The sequence below is a fragment of the Gopherus evgoodei genome, chromosome 15, assembly GCF_007399415.2.
Source record: "Gopherus evgoodei ecotype Sinaloan lineage chromosome 15, rGopEvg1_v1.p, whole genome shotgun sequence".
NCBI classification, from domain to species: domain Eukaryota; kingdom Metazoa; phylum Chordata; order Testudines; family Testudinidae; genus Gopherus; species Gopherus evgoodei.
In genome coordinates this window covers 20,705,371-20,719,610 of record NC_044336.1, presented here as the reverse complement: position 1 = coordinate 20,719,610, position 14,240 = coordinate 20,705,371, and the positions used below count along the sequence as shown (strand labels likewise).

The following is a 14,240-nucleotide window of genomic DNA, read 5'->3' as shown; positions in this document are numbered from 1 at the left end:
ACCCTCAAAAAATGATGAAACAAAAATCTGTAAGTGAAACAAACAATCTCAAACAGACTTTTTTAAACCTTCAAACGGCAAGAACCAGAGACTCCCTGAAGTCCATTAGGGATTTCAATACTGATTTTATGGGGAAGGCACTCAGATACAACAACAATGGGTGACCATATAAAACTCTAATATAGACAGGAGAATTGTAACAACCTGACAGATGGAGATTGTAGATGATCCAGATTTGGTCAAAACTGAAAAGAAAGTTATGTTGTTCAGACAAGGTATTTCTGGCCTTTTTCACGCACACAGAATGACTGGACAACAATGGTGGCAGATTTATATTACTGAACTTTATGTACAAATCTGATTTCAAATAAACATTTAATGTAAAACAAAGGTTCATTTAAACAACTGAACTTGCTTCTTTCTTTACATCTACTGTATTCATTCCAAATGCTTTTTACCAGCGTACATGATTTTTCAAAATTTCTCATTAAGGGTACTATAGAAAAGGGCATCTTTATTATAAATAGAAAACAAAGGGATTTTTTCAGCTTTTATTATAAATTGACATGACATACAAAGTTTACTGGACAGAAGTAATTTCATTACTTTTTTGGGAATCACCAACTTTTTGTGCAAACAATGCTAGCCTTCTTTTAAGCATTAAGAGCATAACTGCTTAAGAAATGACATAAGCAATAATTCTAGAACTACATCTTCCCCTAAAATAATCTATTTTTTTTTTTACATATGTGCACAGCTTTAGCAAATTAAAGCCAGAGAGAAATGCTTGATGTACTACCCAGAGGCATAATTAGAGTTTGCTATAACTCAGAACTGACAAATCAAAGAGTTTGTAATGAAAGCTGCAGTTTCCCTCTTTCCTATTTTTACACAAAATCAGTGACTAAGAACGTAATACTGGATGACAAATCACATCCACACCATTAGTTAAATAGTCTCACAGTTAAACACATCATCTTAAGGACAATCAAAATCAGTATTTACATTTTATAAATTCTGAAGACACCATTAGAAAGCTTATATATCCCTTAAACAAAATAGGGAAATGCATCTTATGGTGATGGAATGAAATAAAAAATTAAAAATACCTGTATTTACAGCAGCATTGTTCCTTTATAAATAAAGAATATGAAAAATGCAATATCTTAAGGATAATAAAAAATTGAGGTGATGTCACAACCACAGTGCTTGCTTGAATAAACCCTTCGGTGCTGATACTGGTACCAGTAGTGAAACCACTTTCCATTGGAAAAAAATCTGTAAACATATGCATAAAATGTGTTAACAGCAGTGCAAAACTGCTCAAATATATTTTAGTCAGCATCTTAGTAGCTGTATTGAATACAATACATCACAGAATACTTGCATAAGAAGTGCAACACATTTTCTGGTCCAATTTTACAGTGCATTTTTCCTGAAGAGTGGTATCTCAAAAGCCCAAGCTAAATCTATGGCCTGATCCTGCAGTCTGTACTCAGGCAAAACAGTATGCATAACTCCAACCGGAGTACTTATCAGAGTAATGACCACATACTGACTGGGCCTTAGCATGGCACACTATGATGCAACCCTTTAAAAAAGAGTTAGACACCAGATAGTTCTTGTGTAGCTGTGTAAAGGTGTAATAGAAAGTAGCTAAATGTTCAAGTTTAAAATGGTACACTGGGCGATCAATACATGAGAATTATCCACAAAAAACAAACTGCCAGTAACCTCAAAAAGCCAAGATGGTATTTCACTGTGTCTGTAATGTGAAAAGCCAAGGTCTTTCCAAACAGGCACAAGACAAAGAAGTGCTATGTTAAATTTGCAAACTTTTACAATTTTAGTGTAAAAATATCAATTTGTGGTTTATGATGATCATAAATTGATAAATGATTCCAAAAAACAAGGATCAAGGTTAAACTTTAAATAATGATGCATATTTTCACAAAAAAGGCTAACTGGAGCATTTCTAAATAAAAAAGGAAATTCTATCCCAATCCCTTCCCAATGTTTCACAACTTCATGGTAGGAAAAACAGCCAGGTACAGATGCAAAAACCTTAATATAAAAACTGTTTTACATATACTTAAATTATGTAAATTCAGTAGAGTTCGTAAGATACTAATTACTAAAATTACAAAAAGATTTTTGTATTGCTCTTCATGCTCAAACTCTTAGAATATTGTCATTACATCACCAAAACTGATATACGTGTATTACTTGCATAATTAACTGAATAGGAATCAGTTGTAACAGTATCCTTGTTGAAATCATTTATTTCCATCCAACAGTGCCTGTTTGGAACCTGTGTAATTTTTTGTTTAATTCTTTATATAGCTCATGCACCCTAGAATGTCACTTCAATGTTTGTCCATTGAATGGCATTTGCCTTTTCCTTCAGAGCTTTTGTTTTTTGCTCTGTTTTGTGACCCCTGAGACACTATCTGTTTCTGAAACTCTCTCTCTCGCATTAGTTTCACTATATCCATTTGTTGTCCCACTTTGTTCTTCAGAAAATTCCTCATTTGTTGGGGTAGTTGATTCTCCTTTTTCTAACTTCTGCTGCATTTCTCGAAGCTTAGTAACAGCTTTGTCTATTGACATTATGCTAATGAGGTTAAAGTCATGCATGCTGACCAGATGAAGCATAAAATTTCTACATAAGTTCTTCTTAATTATTTTCTGTCCGTAATTTTCAACAAACAGCATACAGGCATGATTCATTTGATTGTCAGCAATAAACCTGTCAAATTAAAAAACTGTCAGTATGGAAGTAAAACATTTTGGAAAGCAAAACCAATACAACATGTAGTTCACATCACTAATAGTAACGAAGCTACCAGGCTCTGATAGTGACTAGATATAAAAGTTTTCAAAATTTCCCAGAGATTAATCTAAAATAGTAAGAAAATGCAAACACACTGCAGCACATTCCTCTTTTAAACTGATCTCCCTTTGGATTTTAAGTGCTCTATATCTGTTTAGTGAATTACAAACAAATCAATTAAATCACAGTATAGTCATTGGATCAATCAGTTTCAGAATATGTCATCATCCTTAGTATATGTATGTAGAGATAGTTCTAAAAGAAGTTATTTGTGGGACTTATATTTCAGTTGCATCAAACCACAGGTGTACTTCACAATTTCTGAATCATCACTGATACAATACAGCTGTGGTCTTAGCTACAGAAGGTATTTGACTTGCTGGGTTTATATTTACACCACATCAGATGTTGGGTTTCCTTTTCAGCTTGGCTTTGAAAAATTAAGGCTAGAAAATACACTATGTGTAGAGAAAAATTCCTTTACACATGCTACACTATTTAGCAAAAGTAGTGTCTCACCCAAGATCCTGGGCAGCTGTGGCTACTGAAGATTCTACTGGACTTTTTGCAAGAGAAGGGAGAGAGTTAGCATAGACATTCTGGCAAATTCAAATTCAAGCAATATGAATCTGCCTACCTAAATTACCTCATCCAATTTCCATTGAATACAATGGTATGTTTACGTCATTTCTAAATGATGTCTGTGCACTGTTAAATAGTCGCTCCATTTCTCCCCAGAGCTGGCTGTAATTTAGTGCTATGTGAAGCATTTCACGCAGTTTTAAAGTACTTTGTGATCTCTCCAGGATCAGAGGCATAATTAGAAATAGCATCCCAAATACCCCAGCTTCCAGAAACTCCAATCAAAATGAAGGATTTAAATATCCTCCAACAAGGTACTGTTCAAGATTGAGTATAGGGAGTAAAGAGGAAAGGAGGATCCACTATATTTAGAAGGTTAAACACATACAAATTAATTGTGTATTTTCAGTCAGCTTCGATGCAGCAAAGAATGGTACAAAGTAAGTCTATTCTAGTAAAAGTTATAAGAAACTATCATACCCGTGCTTCATAACATGTAGATTCCACAATTTCATCACTTCTTTCTCTCCTTCGTTAACATCAGAAAATTCTTCAATTTGCTGCAGTGAAAATATCAAACAAACATTAAAATCCAAAGGTTAGCAAATACAGTACTTGTTCACTTCGACCTTCCTTTCCTGGTTTTCAATCACCTATATTTCACAGAAACAACTGCTCCTGTAAATTCATCAAAATACTCTTCAGTCAGGGTAGATCATGGTGTAGACCACGATGCAAAAACGTGATGTACAAATTCTTTATTACTACACCCACATTTCTGTATGTTTCCTGTTATCAACTGGTATTCCTGCACTAAATATTGGCAACATATGAAAATGAAGGGGGCATGTAAGATGTGAACTGCACTGGGTTAGCAACTGAGGACAGACTTCATGTTCACTTTAGTGCCTGCAGTTCAAATGGATAAACGTTTAATGTCAGTGATGCAACTCTAATGAACTCAGGGCTTTAATCCCAAAGGCTAGGTGCCATTTGACTAGTCTAATAAGAGAAGGTGTGTGTATATATACACACAACACTATTTAAATTTCTGACAGATGGAAAACTAACTCTGCTTAGTGAAATTGATAAATTGTTTGCTGGATGATTTTAATAAAACATAGGCAAGGAAAATTCATCTAAACACATTTTTGTAATAAAGAGTAATTTACTGTAATAGTTTTCTCTCTCAGCCATTCAGGATCTTTTTCATCTTCACTGTCTACTTCCATTTCTTGTGGACGGAGAGGTAAACAGGTATCACTGTGGAAATATAACCGATTGTGTCCACTGCTGTATGTTCTTTGCTGTTCCACTTCCCCATCTTCTGATTCAAGAAACTCTGACATACTTGCTTTCGTACGCTTTGGCCTAATGAAAGAAAAAAATTAACTAAGCATACTTTACATGTTAGTTTTCAGTTCTATCAGACTTCAGCAATGCAAACACTAGTCACCAGTGGTACTAATTACTAATACGTATCATTTTATTGGGTTGTGTATATTGTAGTTTCCAAATCTAATACAAAGGATTAAGCATAAAAACCATATTAGACCTCAGAAAATAAGTTATTGTGCAATTATCTGAATAATATAATTTAAGAGTGCAGTTACACTCAGATTAAATAGAATATGAAATTACCATATTCTTACTTGACTGAACATACATGAAGAATAAGGTTTGTCATATCTCCTTGCTTCAGTAACAATACTCTCTTACTACTTTTTACTTCTGTTAGCATTACAGAGCCAGTACATATAGAAGAATCAGATGGATTCTTGTCTCAGAGATTTGTTAGCTATGCTCCAAATTAAAAATCATCATTACTGGTGAAGCACAAGAAAAAGAATATACCTTATCTTTCAGATCACAGGATGAGCTGGGTATGGCTGGCAGCTATGAAAGCTACCTTTTAACTTAAAAAGTGAACTAGTTTTAAATGGAATCACTGGTGGTGATCTCTCTCAATACCATTTTACAAGGTCACTTTTCAAAATAAAACTACTCGTTCACTTTGAATTTCCTTTCCTGGTTTTCAAACAGAGGAACAAATTCTACCCTCAAACCATGTGCAACTTTACAGAAACCAGTGGGTATGTAAAGGCAAAGTTTGGTCCATGCAATACATACAGAACATCACTTCACTTTTTATTCCCCTACCTGCATACAAGGATGTGCGTGATAGGAGTTCTTTTGACTGGTCCATTGCGACTGAAGGCAAATCCAGGCTGACGATGAATATCCTGAGGATTTCCTGCATAGGAGCCATCATAACACTCATTGATGGAAACATCTATCCTAGCACCTTTTGGATGATACTGTAACAAATAATAGTAAATATATTTAGCATAATAAAGGAAAGTCACTATTGTACCAGGATTTATCCTCTTTTTCTCAATCCCTCAGGGAGTTTTAGAACAGTGACTGTTCAAACTCAAAATGCCTTACAAAATCATTGCATCCACAGTATCGAGTCTCACGTGGTTCTAGTTTTCTCTTCCTCCCCCAGAGATAGCAAGACAGCTTAAGTAATATTTTTTCCTTTAGATACAAACAAAGGCCTCTTCATCCTGAATGGTTCATTCTTACCCTTTTCATCCAAGAATTTTAATACAAAGCCAACAGTTTCGTTTGAAACACTCAATAAAAGTAACAAGTTTACAAAATTAACATTCAGAAGCTCACAAATACAGACGTGATTCAGAAGAGTGCCTCAAAAGTTTTATGAATCCTTTAGGAAACCTGCCAGTCCTTGCCCTATATTCTAACCAAATCACCAAGTGCTGAAGCTACAATATGGACATGATATAGACAAAAAGAGGAAATAGGAATCTTAGAGTTTAAAATGAAGAAAATCAGAAATAAATGTAGTGATTTGAAAACACTGAAACAATGCACTGGAAAGGAAACATTTCTTAAGTAATCTTTTGCATACAGTCCCTTACTAAACTAAAATTAACAGGACTTGGAATCGTTAACTGCTTCCTAAAAATCTCAGGAAATTCCTGATTTTAAACCTAAGTTAAATTACTGACTACGTCATATAAACGAATACACAGTATCAAAAGACAACTACAGTAAAGAAAAATATTCTAAACTAAAGTGAGTCTCATGTACTGTTAAAGATTAAGTCAAGAGGGAGAGAATATCTTGGGGCCCAATTTTGGCTTCACATACTTCAACTGGGAGCTGACCCTTACTATGTGACTTACAACAGAATGACAATGATGTCACTGCATGATGCAGTATCTATGACAGACTGTTTCATACTGATAACTTAAGATTACTTACAACATAATTAAAAATAAATCTGCTGTGACAAAGCTTAAGATGTTTGAGTAAACTATAAAGTTTGCGGCAGTTCAACGTGCACCAGGGGCAATGCAAGTCATCTCTGGCTTCAGTCTGCTGTCTTGTATTGTTGTTATACAGGAACTGATGCAAACAAAAAAAAGGTTGGTATTAGCATTATCTGAAATATTTCATTTATTAGTCCTCCACCCTCAAAACCCAGTTACAAATCCATCACCTTAGCACGCGCACACATATATTCCCTATGGGAATGATCTAGGGGAAGTGCTATTCTGCTGAAGCGGCAACTGGGACAGTGCTGCAGATATAGCTAAAAATTCCTCCTCTTTCACACAGATGGGAAAATCTGCATAAAGATCAGGCCTGAACATTTAAATTCTATAATACTTCTATACTCCTCCATTCTTAATGGTGTTAAACTTCCAATACCTGGTAAAATATTCGTAACTTTTGTCGAGGTTCATTTAAAACATCTCTCTCTTTTCTTGTTTGTAGGTCTGTTGGCAAGGATTCTTTCACAGCTACAAAAAGAATATATGTATAAAGACACGCACGTCTGTTGAGTGTGATGGGAAAAGGACATTGTTTCTTACCTGAATATAGCAGCTCTGTAAAGGGTTCCCTCATTCTGGAGGGAATGAGCTACTTCAGTGTACTTTGAGTTGGGTAGCTCATCAAACAACGAGTCAGTGTTCAGTTTCCTTCTCAAATCTATAGTTACAAATATAATTTAAACACCAAGTGGCTCTCCAGATTGGGGGAACCCTTCAGATTACCTGAACATTTCAAGTTAAGAACAATGTTCTCTTTTCTGGTCAGGGCTTCTCCATTTAAGTTAAGACATTTCTTATAATAGTCAAAACAGAGCTGGGTGGGAAACACTGAAAACTACAGCTTCAGATGACTGCACTCAGAACACATTGCCTAAATTCAATTTCAAAGATTTCTTAAGTCAGACAAGAGAACACACAGTATCAAATACAGCTATAATGTAAAAAACAAGTATATAATTTAGAATTTTTGCCTGAAATCAAACTTTTTTGGTTAATATTAGGGCCAAGTTTTGGCATCACATATGAACATAACAATTCCTTAGTTGACAGTGAGATTTAAACATCAAATAGGTGCTTAGCACATGGTCTCTGCCAACAGCTTCCCTTTTAGCCCACTATGGTCATTCCTTTCATTCAGCATAGTAACACGATGCCCACTAGGCAAGTTACTAGTAGTAAGCCAGAAAAATTACATGCAATACCAGCAAAGAATCCTGTGGCACCTTATAGACTAACAGACGTTTTGGAGCATGAGCTTTCGTGGGTGAATACCCACTTCCTCAGATGATTCTTTGCTGCTTTTACAGATCCAGACTAACACGGCTACCCTCTGATACATGCAATACGTAGACTCAAATGGAGGTCAGAGATGAGAGACCTAAGCATACACCTTGCAGGGGGCGGGGAGTGGTTGGATGGGGCATGAGAGCCCCAGAGTCTGCCTGGGGATGGGGGTGTGGATAAGGGTTGGGGCAGTCAGGGGACAGGTAGGGGGTAAGGTCCTGGGGGGGCCGTCACGGGACAAGGAGCAGGGAGGTTTCGATAGGGGATGGGGTCCTGGGGTGCAGTTAGGGGACAAGGAGAAAGGGGGGTTGGAGGTTCTGAGGGGGACAGTCACCTAGCTCTCTGCCCTGAGTCCTGACCCCCCCCACACACACACCCCAGGCCCCTGCACCTCCCTCATGCACACCCAGACCTCTGCTTGACTTCTTCACACACCCCCCATAACCCCAGCCCTGACTCTGGCATCCCCACACATACCCAACCAGCCTCTGCCCTGACACCTGCATCCCCCCACATCCCGAGCCCCCCATACCTGATGCATCCCCCACATCCCCACCTTCACCCTGAGCACCAAATGGGAGCTCCTGCACCTCCCCCCTCCCACATTACCATCTGCACCCCCTCCCATCACATGGGAGCTGCCCAGGTAAGTGCCCCCACACCTACACCTCCTACCCCCTCCCTCATTCTAGCTCCTGGCTAGACCCTTCACCCCCAGCCCTGTGCTCAATGCACTCCCACCCTCAGCTCAGTGCAGAGAGAGGAAGAGACTGGGCCAGAACCAGGGAAAAGGTAAGTACCCACTGTATGTGGGCAGGGCTGGAACCCCAGACGGGCAGTGGGGTAAGCGGGTCCAGCAGCTGGGATCCCGGCTGGCAGGAGCCGGCAGATGGAACCCCTGAGCTGCAGTGGGCTGAGCTGCTCAGTCCACTGCCGGTCCGGGGTCCCAGCAGCCGGCCCCGCACAGCCTGCTGCTGGTCTGGGGTTCTGGCTGCTGGACCCTTGCCAGCCGGGGTCCCGGCCACAGGCCCTGCTCAGCTCACTGCCGGCCTAGGTGAACAGAACCCCAGACCAGCAGTGGTAAAATCAACATTTTAATTTAATTTTAAATGAAGCTTCTTAAACATTTTGAAAACCTTGTTTATTTTACAATAAAACACTAGTTTAGTTATATAATACATAGACTTATAGAGAGACACCTTCTAAAAATGTTAAAATGTATTACCGGCACGTGAAACCTTAAATTAGAGTGAATAAATGAAGACTCGGCGCACCACTTGTGAAAGGTTGCCGACCCCTGCTCTAACCACCAAATATAGAATCTTGATTTTCAAGCTGTTTACAAAATGCAGACAGACACTCTGCACTTAAGATTTTAGGAACAGGTGAAAATATGCAGACCCTTGCTATAATTCCAACATAAAAGCAAGAAAAGGACCTACACCCCTAGTTCTTTGCACCACCTACAAAGAACTAACACTGCATGGGTAATAAGCTATGGGCTTTCTTCTGGTTTTCAGGATTTAGCAGAGGGTCAACCCAATGTTCTGAAAAGCTTTACTGTCTTAGAGAGATCCTTTCACAAGTCTGCCTTAGGAAGTCTGCCAGGAACACAGCTGACAACATTCAGAGCATATTTATCCTTCAGAAAGCAGCATCAGATCCTGTCTTTGCTGTCTGGGTTCCACTACAGACCATCTCAATCTGCAGATGTTTTAATCAAGTCTTTTCTGTCCATCTTCACTTCTCAACACTCAGGAAATAAGATGTAGATATTAGAAACTTCCTCCACTATAAAAAACAACTTGTCAATGGTCCAAAGTGCTGGGATACGAATCTATTACAGAATCTTCAAAGTTTTGTTTTAGTTGATAAATACACCTTCAAGATCATCTATTGATTGCAGAGTGCTTTGGAGCACCTTGCCTGGTGGGATCTCTCATCTGGGAGAACATGATCTTCGGTGAGCCAGCCTGCTTGATAAGATGCTCTGATGCAAGACAAGTTAACAATGCAGCTTTTCTGGCCAACAACCTGTTCCTTGTCCCTCTCTGTTCATTTCTGCAGTCAACTAATATTCTGCTCAACAATTTCACCACTAGCCAAGCCCAGAGAAACAGTGGACCACCAGGAGACCTGGGATGGAGAAGCAGTAAGAAAAGTGGAACTTTGCCAGTCGAGGGGGAATACAACTTCCTCCTGAAGGCTTCCTCTACTAGGACTTAACTAAGTTTATCTGGGCTGAATTAGCAGTCCGTATTTCCAAAGTCATGAAGTAGCTCCTATCCCATCTCTAATTCCTAGTTTGGGTGGAGGATTAATCGAAAGGATCTGGCACTAGGAAGGCCTTACTGAGGACAGCATCATTTCAGTGCTTTATTCTGGACAGCATCTCAGATTCCTAGAAGGTGCAGCTGCCATTCTGAGTATAGCTGAGAAAGTTAAGGTTCATCCTGTGAAGGTTGGGCATGGACTTCTGGAGAGCTAGGCACTGATGCTGTTGCTGATTGGTGTCTGCATTATTACACAGAAGAGCTGAAGTAGTTACATGAATTCCTATCCCCTGGAAGAAGCTGTATAGAGATGGGGGCCACTTGTGACCCATGTAGTTTATTACTGTATAACACAATAGCTGGGCAAATTATAAAAACATGCACCTATTGGAAACAAATGGCCACAAAACAGACTTTCTCCTGTTACTACTTCCAGCCAGACGGTTATTATTCCAATGGACCAAAATCAGCAAACAAGAGATTAAATTAATGCATCTTGCACTACCATCCTAAAGGCATCAGACTTAAGCGAACTAGAAGAAGAAACTCCAGAACAGAGGAGACTCTAAAGAGAATAACTGCCTCCTTCAACATCTAGGAATTAAATCCTGGTGGATAGAACTTCATTCCAGCTAAAACCTATGAGGGACACTGGAAGTTTCCAAGACAGTTAACGTTTTATAAATAATAATATATCTTGAAAATCTGAATAGATTTGCAAGATTTCAACGATGATGCTTAAAAGCAAGGCTTATTATATGAGTAAAAAGGTAAATTTTCTATTTTGACATTTTAGGACCTTTAACTGAGAAGTGTCTTTTTTGAAGAGAGAGCTAATGTCATTTTCATACCTTACCTCCAACACTATAGCTATGACCAATGCCTGCATTAATCCCTTTTACAAGGGGTTTCTTATATAGCCACTATAATTCTCAATGAAAATCAAAGTCCAGACATAATTTTATATGCAATAAAAATACACTTTCAAAAATGACCCATTTACAAATTTAGGTGACAGCTTTTAAATAGGTACTGAAGACATTTCTTTAGGCTTGTGTATATTTTGCCATTTTGTTTTATGTACAGGCATTTCAATAGTGCTCATCAAAATACTAGGTTTCAGAGTAGCAGCTGTGTTAGTCTGTATCCACAAAAAGAACAGGAATACTTGTGACACCTTAAAGACTAACACATTTATTTGAGCATAGGTTTTCGTGGGCTACAGCTCACTTCTTCAGATGCATAGAATGGAACATATAGTAAGGAAACTCCAATGAGAAACTGCTGAACTTGAATTAATATGCAACTAGATACCATTAACTTAGGCTTGAACAGAGACTGGAAATGGCTGAGTCATTACACAGATTCTTGTGGCACCTTATAGACTAACAGACGTTTTGGAGCATGAGCTTTCGTGGGTGAATTCACCCACGAAAGCTCATGCTCCAAAACGTCTGTTAGTCTATAAGGTGCCACAGGATTCTTTGCTGCTTTTACAGATCCAGACTAACACGGCTACCCCTCTGATTCTTGATTACACAGACTGAATCTATTTCCCCATGTTAAGTATCCTCACACCTCGTCAACTGTCTGAAATGGGCCATCTTGATTATCACTACAAAAGTTTTTTTCTCCTACTGATAATAGCTCATCTTAATTAATTAGCCTCTTAGAGTCGGTATGGCTACTTCCACCTTTTCACGTTCTGTATGTATATATATATCTCCCTACTGTATGTTCCATTCTACACATCTGAAGAAGTGGGCTGTAGACCACGAAAGCTTATGCTCAAATAAATGTGTTAGTCTCTAAGGTGCATCAAAATACTAGTTCATATAAATTAAACCAATTTAATTATGCCAGATGACTGAAAAAATGTCTATCTTAGGTATGCAGTGAATATCAATAGCTTATGATAAAACAGGTCTCTGAAGTAGTAGTGGGCCAGATTATATTGACAAAAGTGATTTAAATTTCTACTTGCACAGCAGCACCAACATCTATGTATAAAAATCCAACTGTTCCACTAATATTGCATTGAGTACAAAAGATTTCAAGATTAAGTAAACGCAAAAATGTAAAATACTACTATTTAAAATTTTTTTCAACTACAGTAATCCATTAAAGTCTTCAATTCTATTACAAATTAAAATGGGAATGAAATAGTGAACATTTCAACAAGTCATTTTCCTAACTGAAGCATTTTGAACTAATATTAAATGAATTTGAAAAAAGCACTCTAGCCAATATTGCTTGACTTTAATGACATTTAATGCAGTGATGAACAAAAAGTTTTAAACACTGACATTGTTACAGTATGAATCTAGACTCCCAATCCGTTACGGGAAGACCTTACAGTAAACGCTAACAGGTTGCTGAGAGGGGAAAAAAAGAGAGTGTCAAGAGAAAATTAATTTAATCAAAATGAAAAGACAGAACAAAGTTTGGAAGATTTTTAATATCTAGAGCTCTGATCCTTAGAATTACTGACTTTTCCACTAACAGGTTGCTGAGGAGAAAGATGGTCAAAAGAAGCAGTTCAATAATAAAAACACAAAAATCTGAGTTTAAAGCTTCACCTATATTCTATGAATACTAATTTACCTCAATTACAAATGACTAAATCAGCTTTGTTCTAACTGACCAACAGGACACCAGTACACAGTTTTACCGCTGAGCATTATGGCTAGAAATTGGAGCTACTGCCGCTCCTCTGAAGGTTGAGTTGTTACAATTTTCAGAACTCCTCTTTCATATAGATGGAAAGTAGAAGCATGATATTCTAAGAGTAAGTAATTTCCGTCAGCTAATCACATGCAAAATACTGAGCAAAAAGGTCAAAAAATTGAAAACCCTGACAAATGTCTAAGAAACTCATCTTTCTTGAACAGTAAATATAGTTCAGTTTTACAATACACTATATTAATTACATGTCAAGGAGATCATTACCCGTTCAATATTATTCCCAGACAATATAAAAATTAGCTCCAGAGATTAGAAAATCTCTATATTCTGATGAATGCCAGTTGAAACATCCATCTCAAACTTTTATCAAAATGTATTCTGATTTAAAGCACCAACTATTTCAGACAGTGCTTTTCCACTACGTTAACAGCCAGTTGTTTCTAAGTGTTACACAATTGTCATATGAATGCCAAATTCTGGATTAATGGGATCATTTTCACCACAATGCATGAGTTGGATGAAATTTCAATAATAAATTAGAAAGATTAAGGCAATCTAGGAAAGCAGAAAATCCTAGAAAAAGTATACTTAGACCCCACCACTACTATTCCAAAGATTTATATCATATCAGTATACAAGATAAGCTTTTATCTATCTGCTTATGAATATTTAAACTGATTTCACCTGCTAGTCTTAAAATAAACTTGAGGACAGCTACTTCATGTTCTGCTTACCTTAACATTACATTAAAAAATCTTCAGTAAAGCAATTAAAATATAATAATCCTACAAAAAATAAATTCGGAAAAACCAGTACATACACTATGTTTCAGCTGCAGTGGTTTTACATGATCTTTTATAGCTCCACTGGTGTAACAAGGCACTCCACAGGTTTGTTTTTTAATTTAGTAATGCAGCAATAAGGAATTCTTAAAGTGGGCATTTCAGTGTAGAAGAGCTCAAACAGATTGTTAAGACCCAAAAAAATCAGTGTCCCCAAAACATGAGAAACTGAGTGTTCAACTTACCTATAGTCTGAGCAGGCTTAACAGAAGTAGGCTTGTTTTCTTGAGGGAGACTTTCTGAATTTCGTGTCGCAAGAGGTTTGGCTATAGGAGCTGTAGATTTATCATTTGTATCTCCTGTCCAACGAAGGGTAAACTGAAGTGTAGGTCCCTGAGAAAATGTTTCAAATGGAGGTAACCTCTGGGGGAGAAAA

General features: G+C 37.6%; 1 protein-coding gene across 2 annotated transcripts in view; it reads right to left on the bottom strand.

The window, feature by feature from the left end:
* Window positions 1-325: 325 nt before the first annotated feature.
* The window catches only part of SUZ12 (SUZ12 polycomb repressive complex 2 subunit), a 53,024-nt gene continuing 39,109 nt past the window's right edge, over window positions 326-14,240 (bottom strand). The window contains exons 10-17 of one of the 2 annotated variants that reach the window (XM_030534122.1): window positions 14,050-14,227; window positions 7,157-7,248; window positions 6,707-6,850; window positions 5,576-5,733; window positions 4,588-4,786; window positions 3,896-3,975; window positions 2,644-2,749; window positions 326-1,278 (exon numbers count right to left, since the gene is read on the bottom strand). In XM_030534122.1, coding sequence (XP_030389982.1) covers window positions 1,195-1,278; window positions 2,644-2,749; window positions 3,896-3,975; window positions 4,588-4,786; window positions 5,576-5,733; window positions 6,707-6,850; window positions 7,157-7,248; window positions 14,050-14,227 — 1,041 coding nt within the window. In that variant the 3' untranslated portion in view covers window positions 326-1,194. Of the gene's footprint in view, window positions 2,750-3,895; window positions 3,976-4,587; window positions 4,787-5,575; window positions 5,734-6,706; window positions 6,851-7,156; window positions 7,249-14,049; window positions 14,228-14,240 lie in introns of both variants that reach the window. The other variant, XM_030534121.1, reaches the window with a different exon arrangement.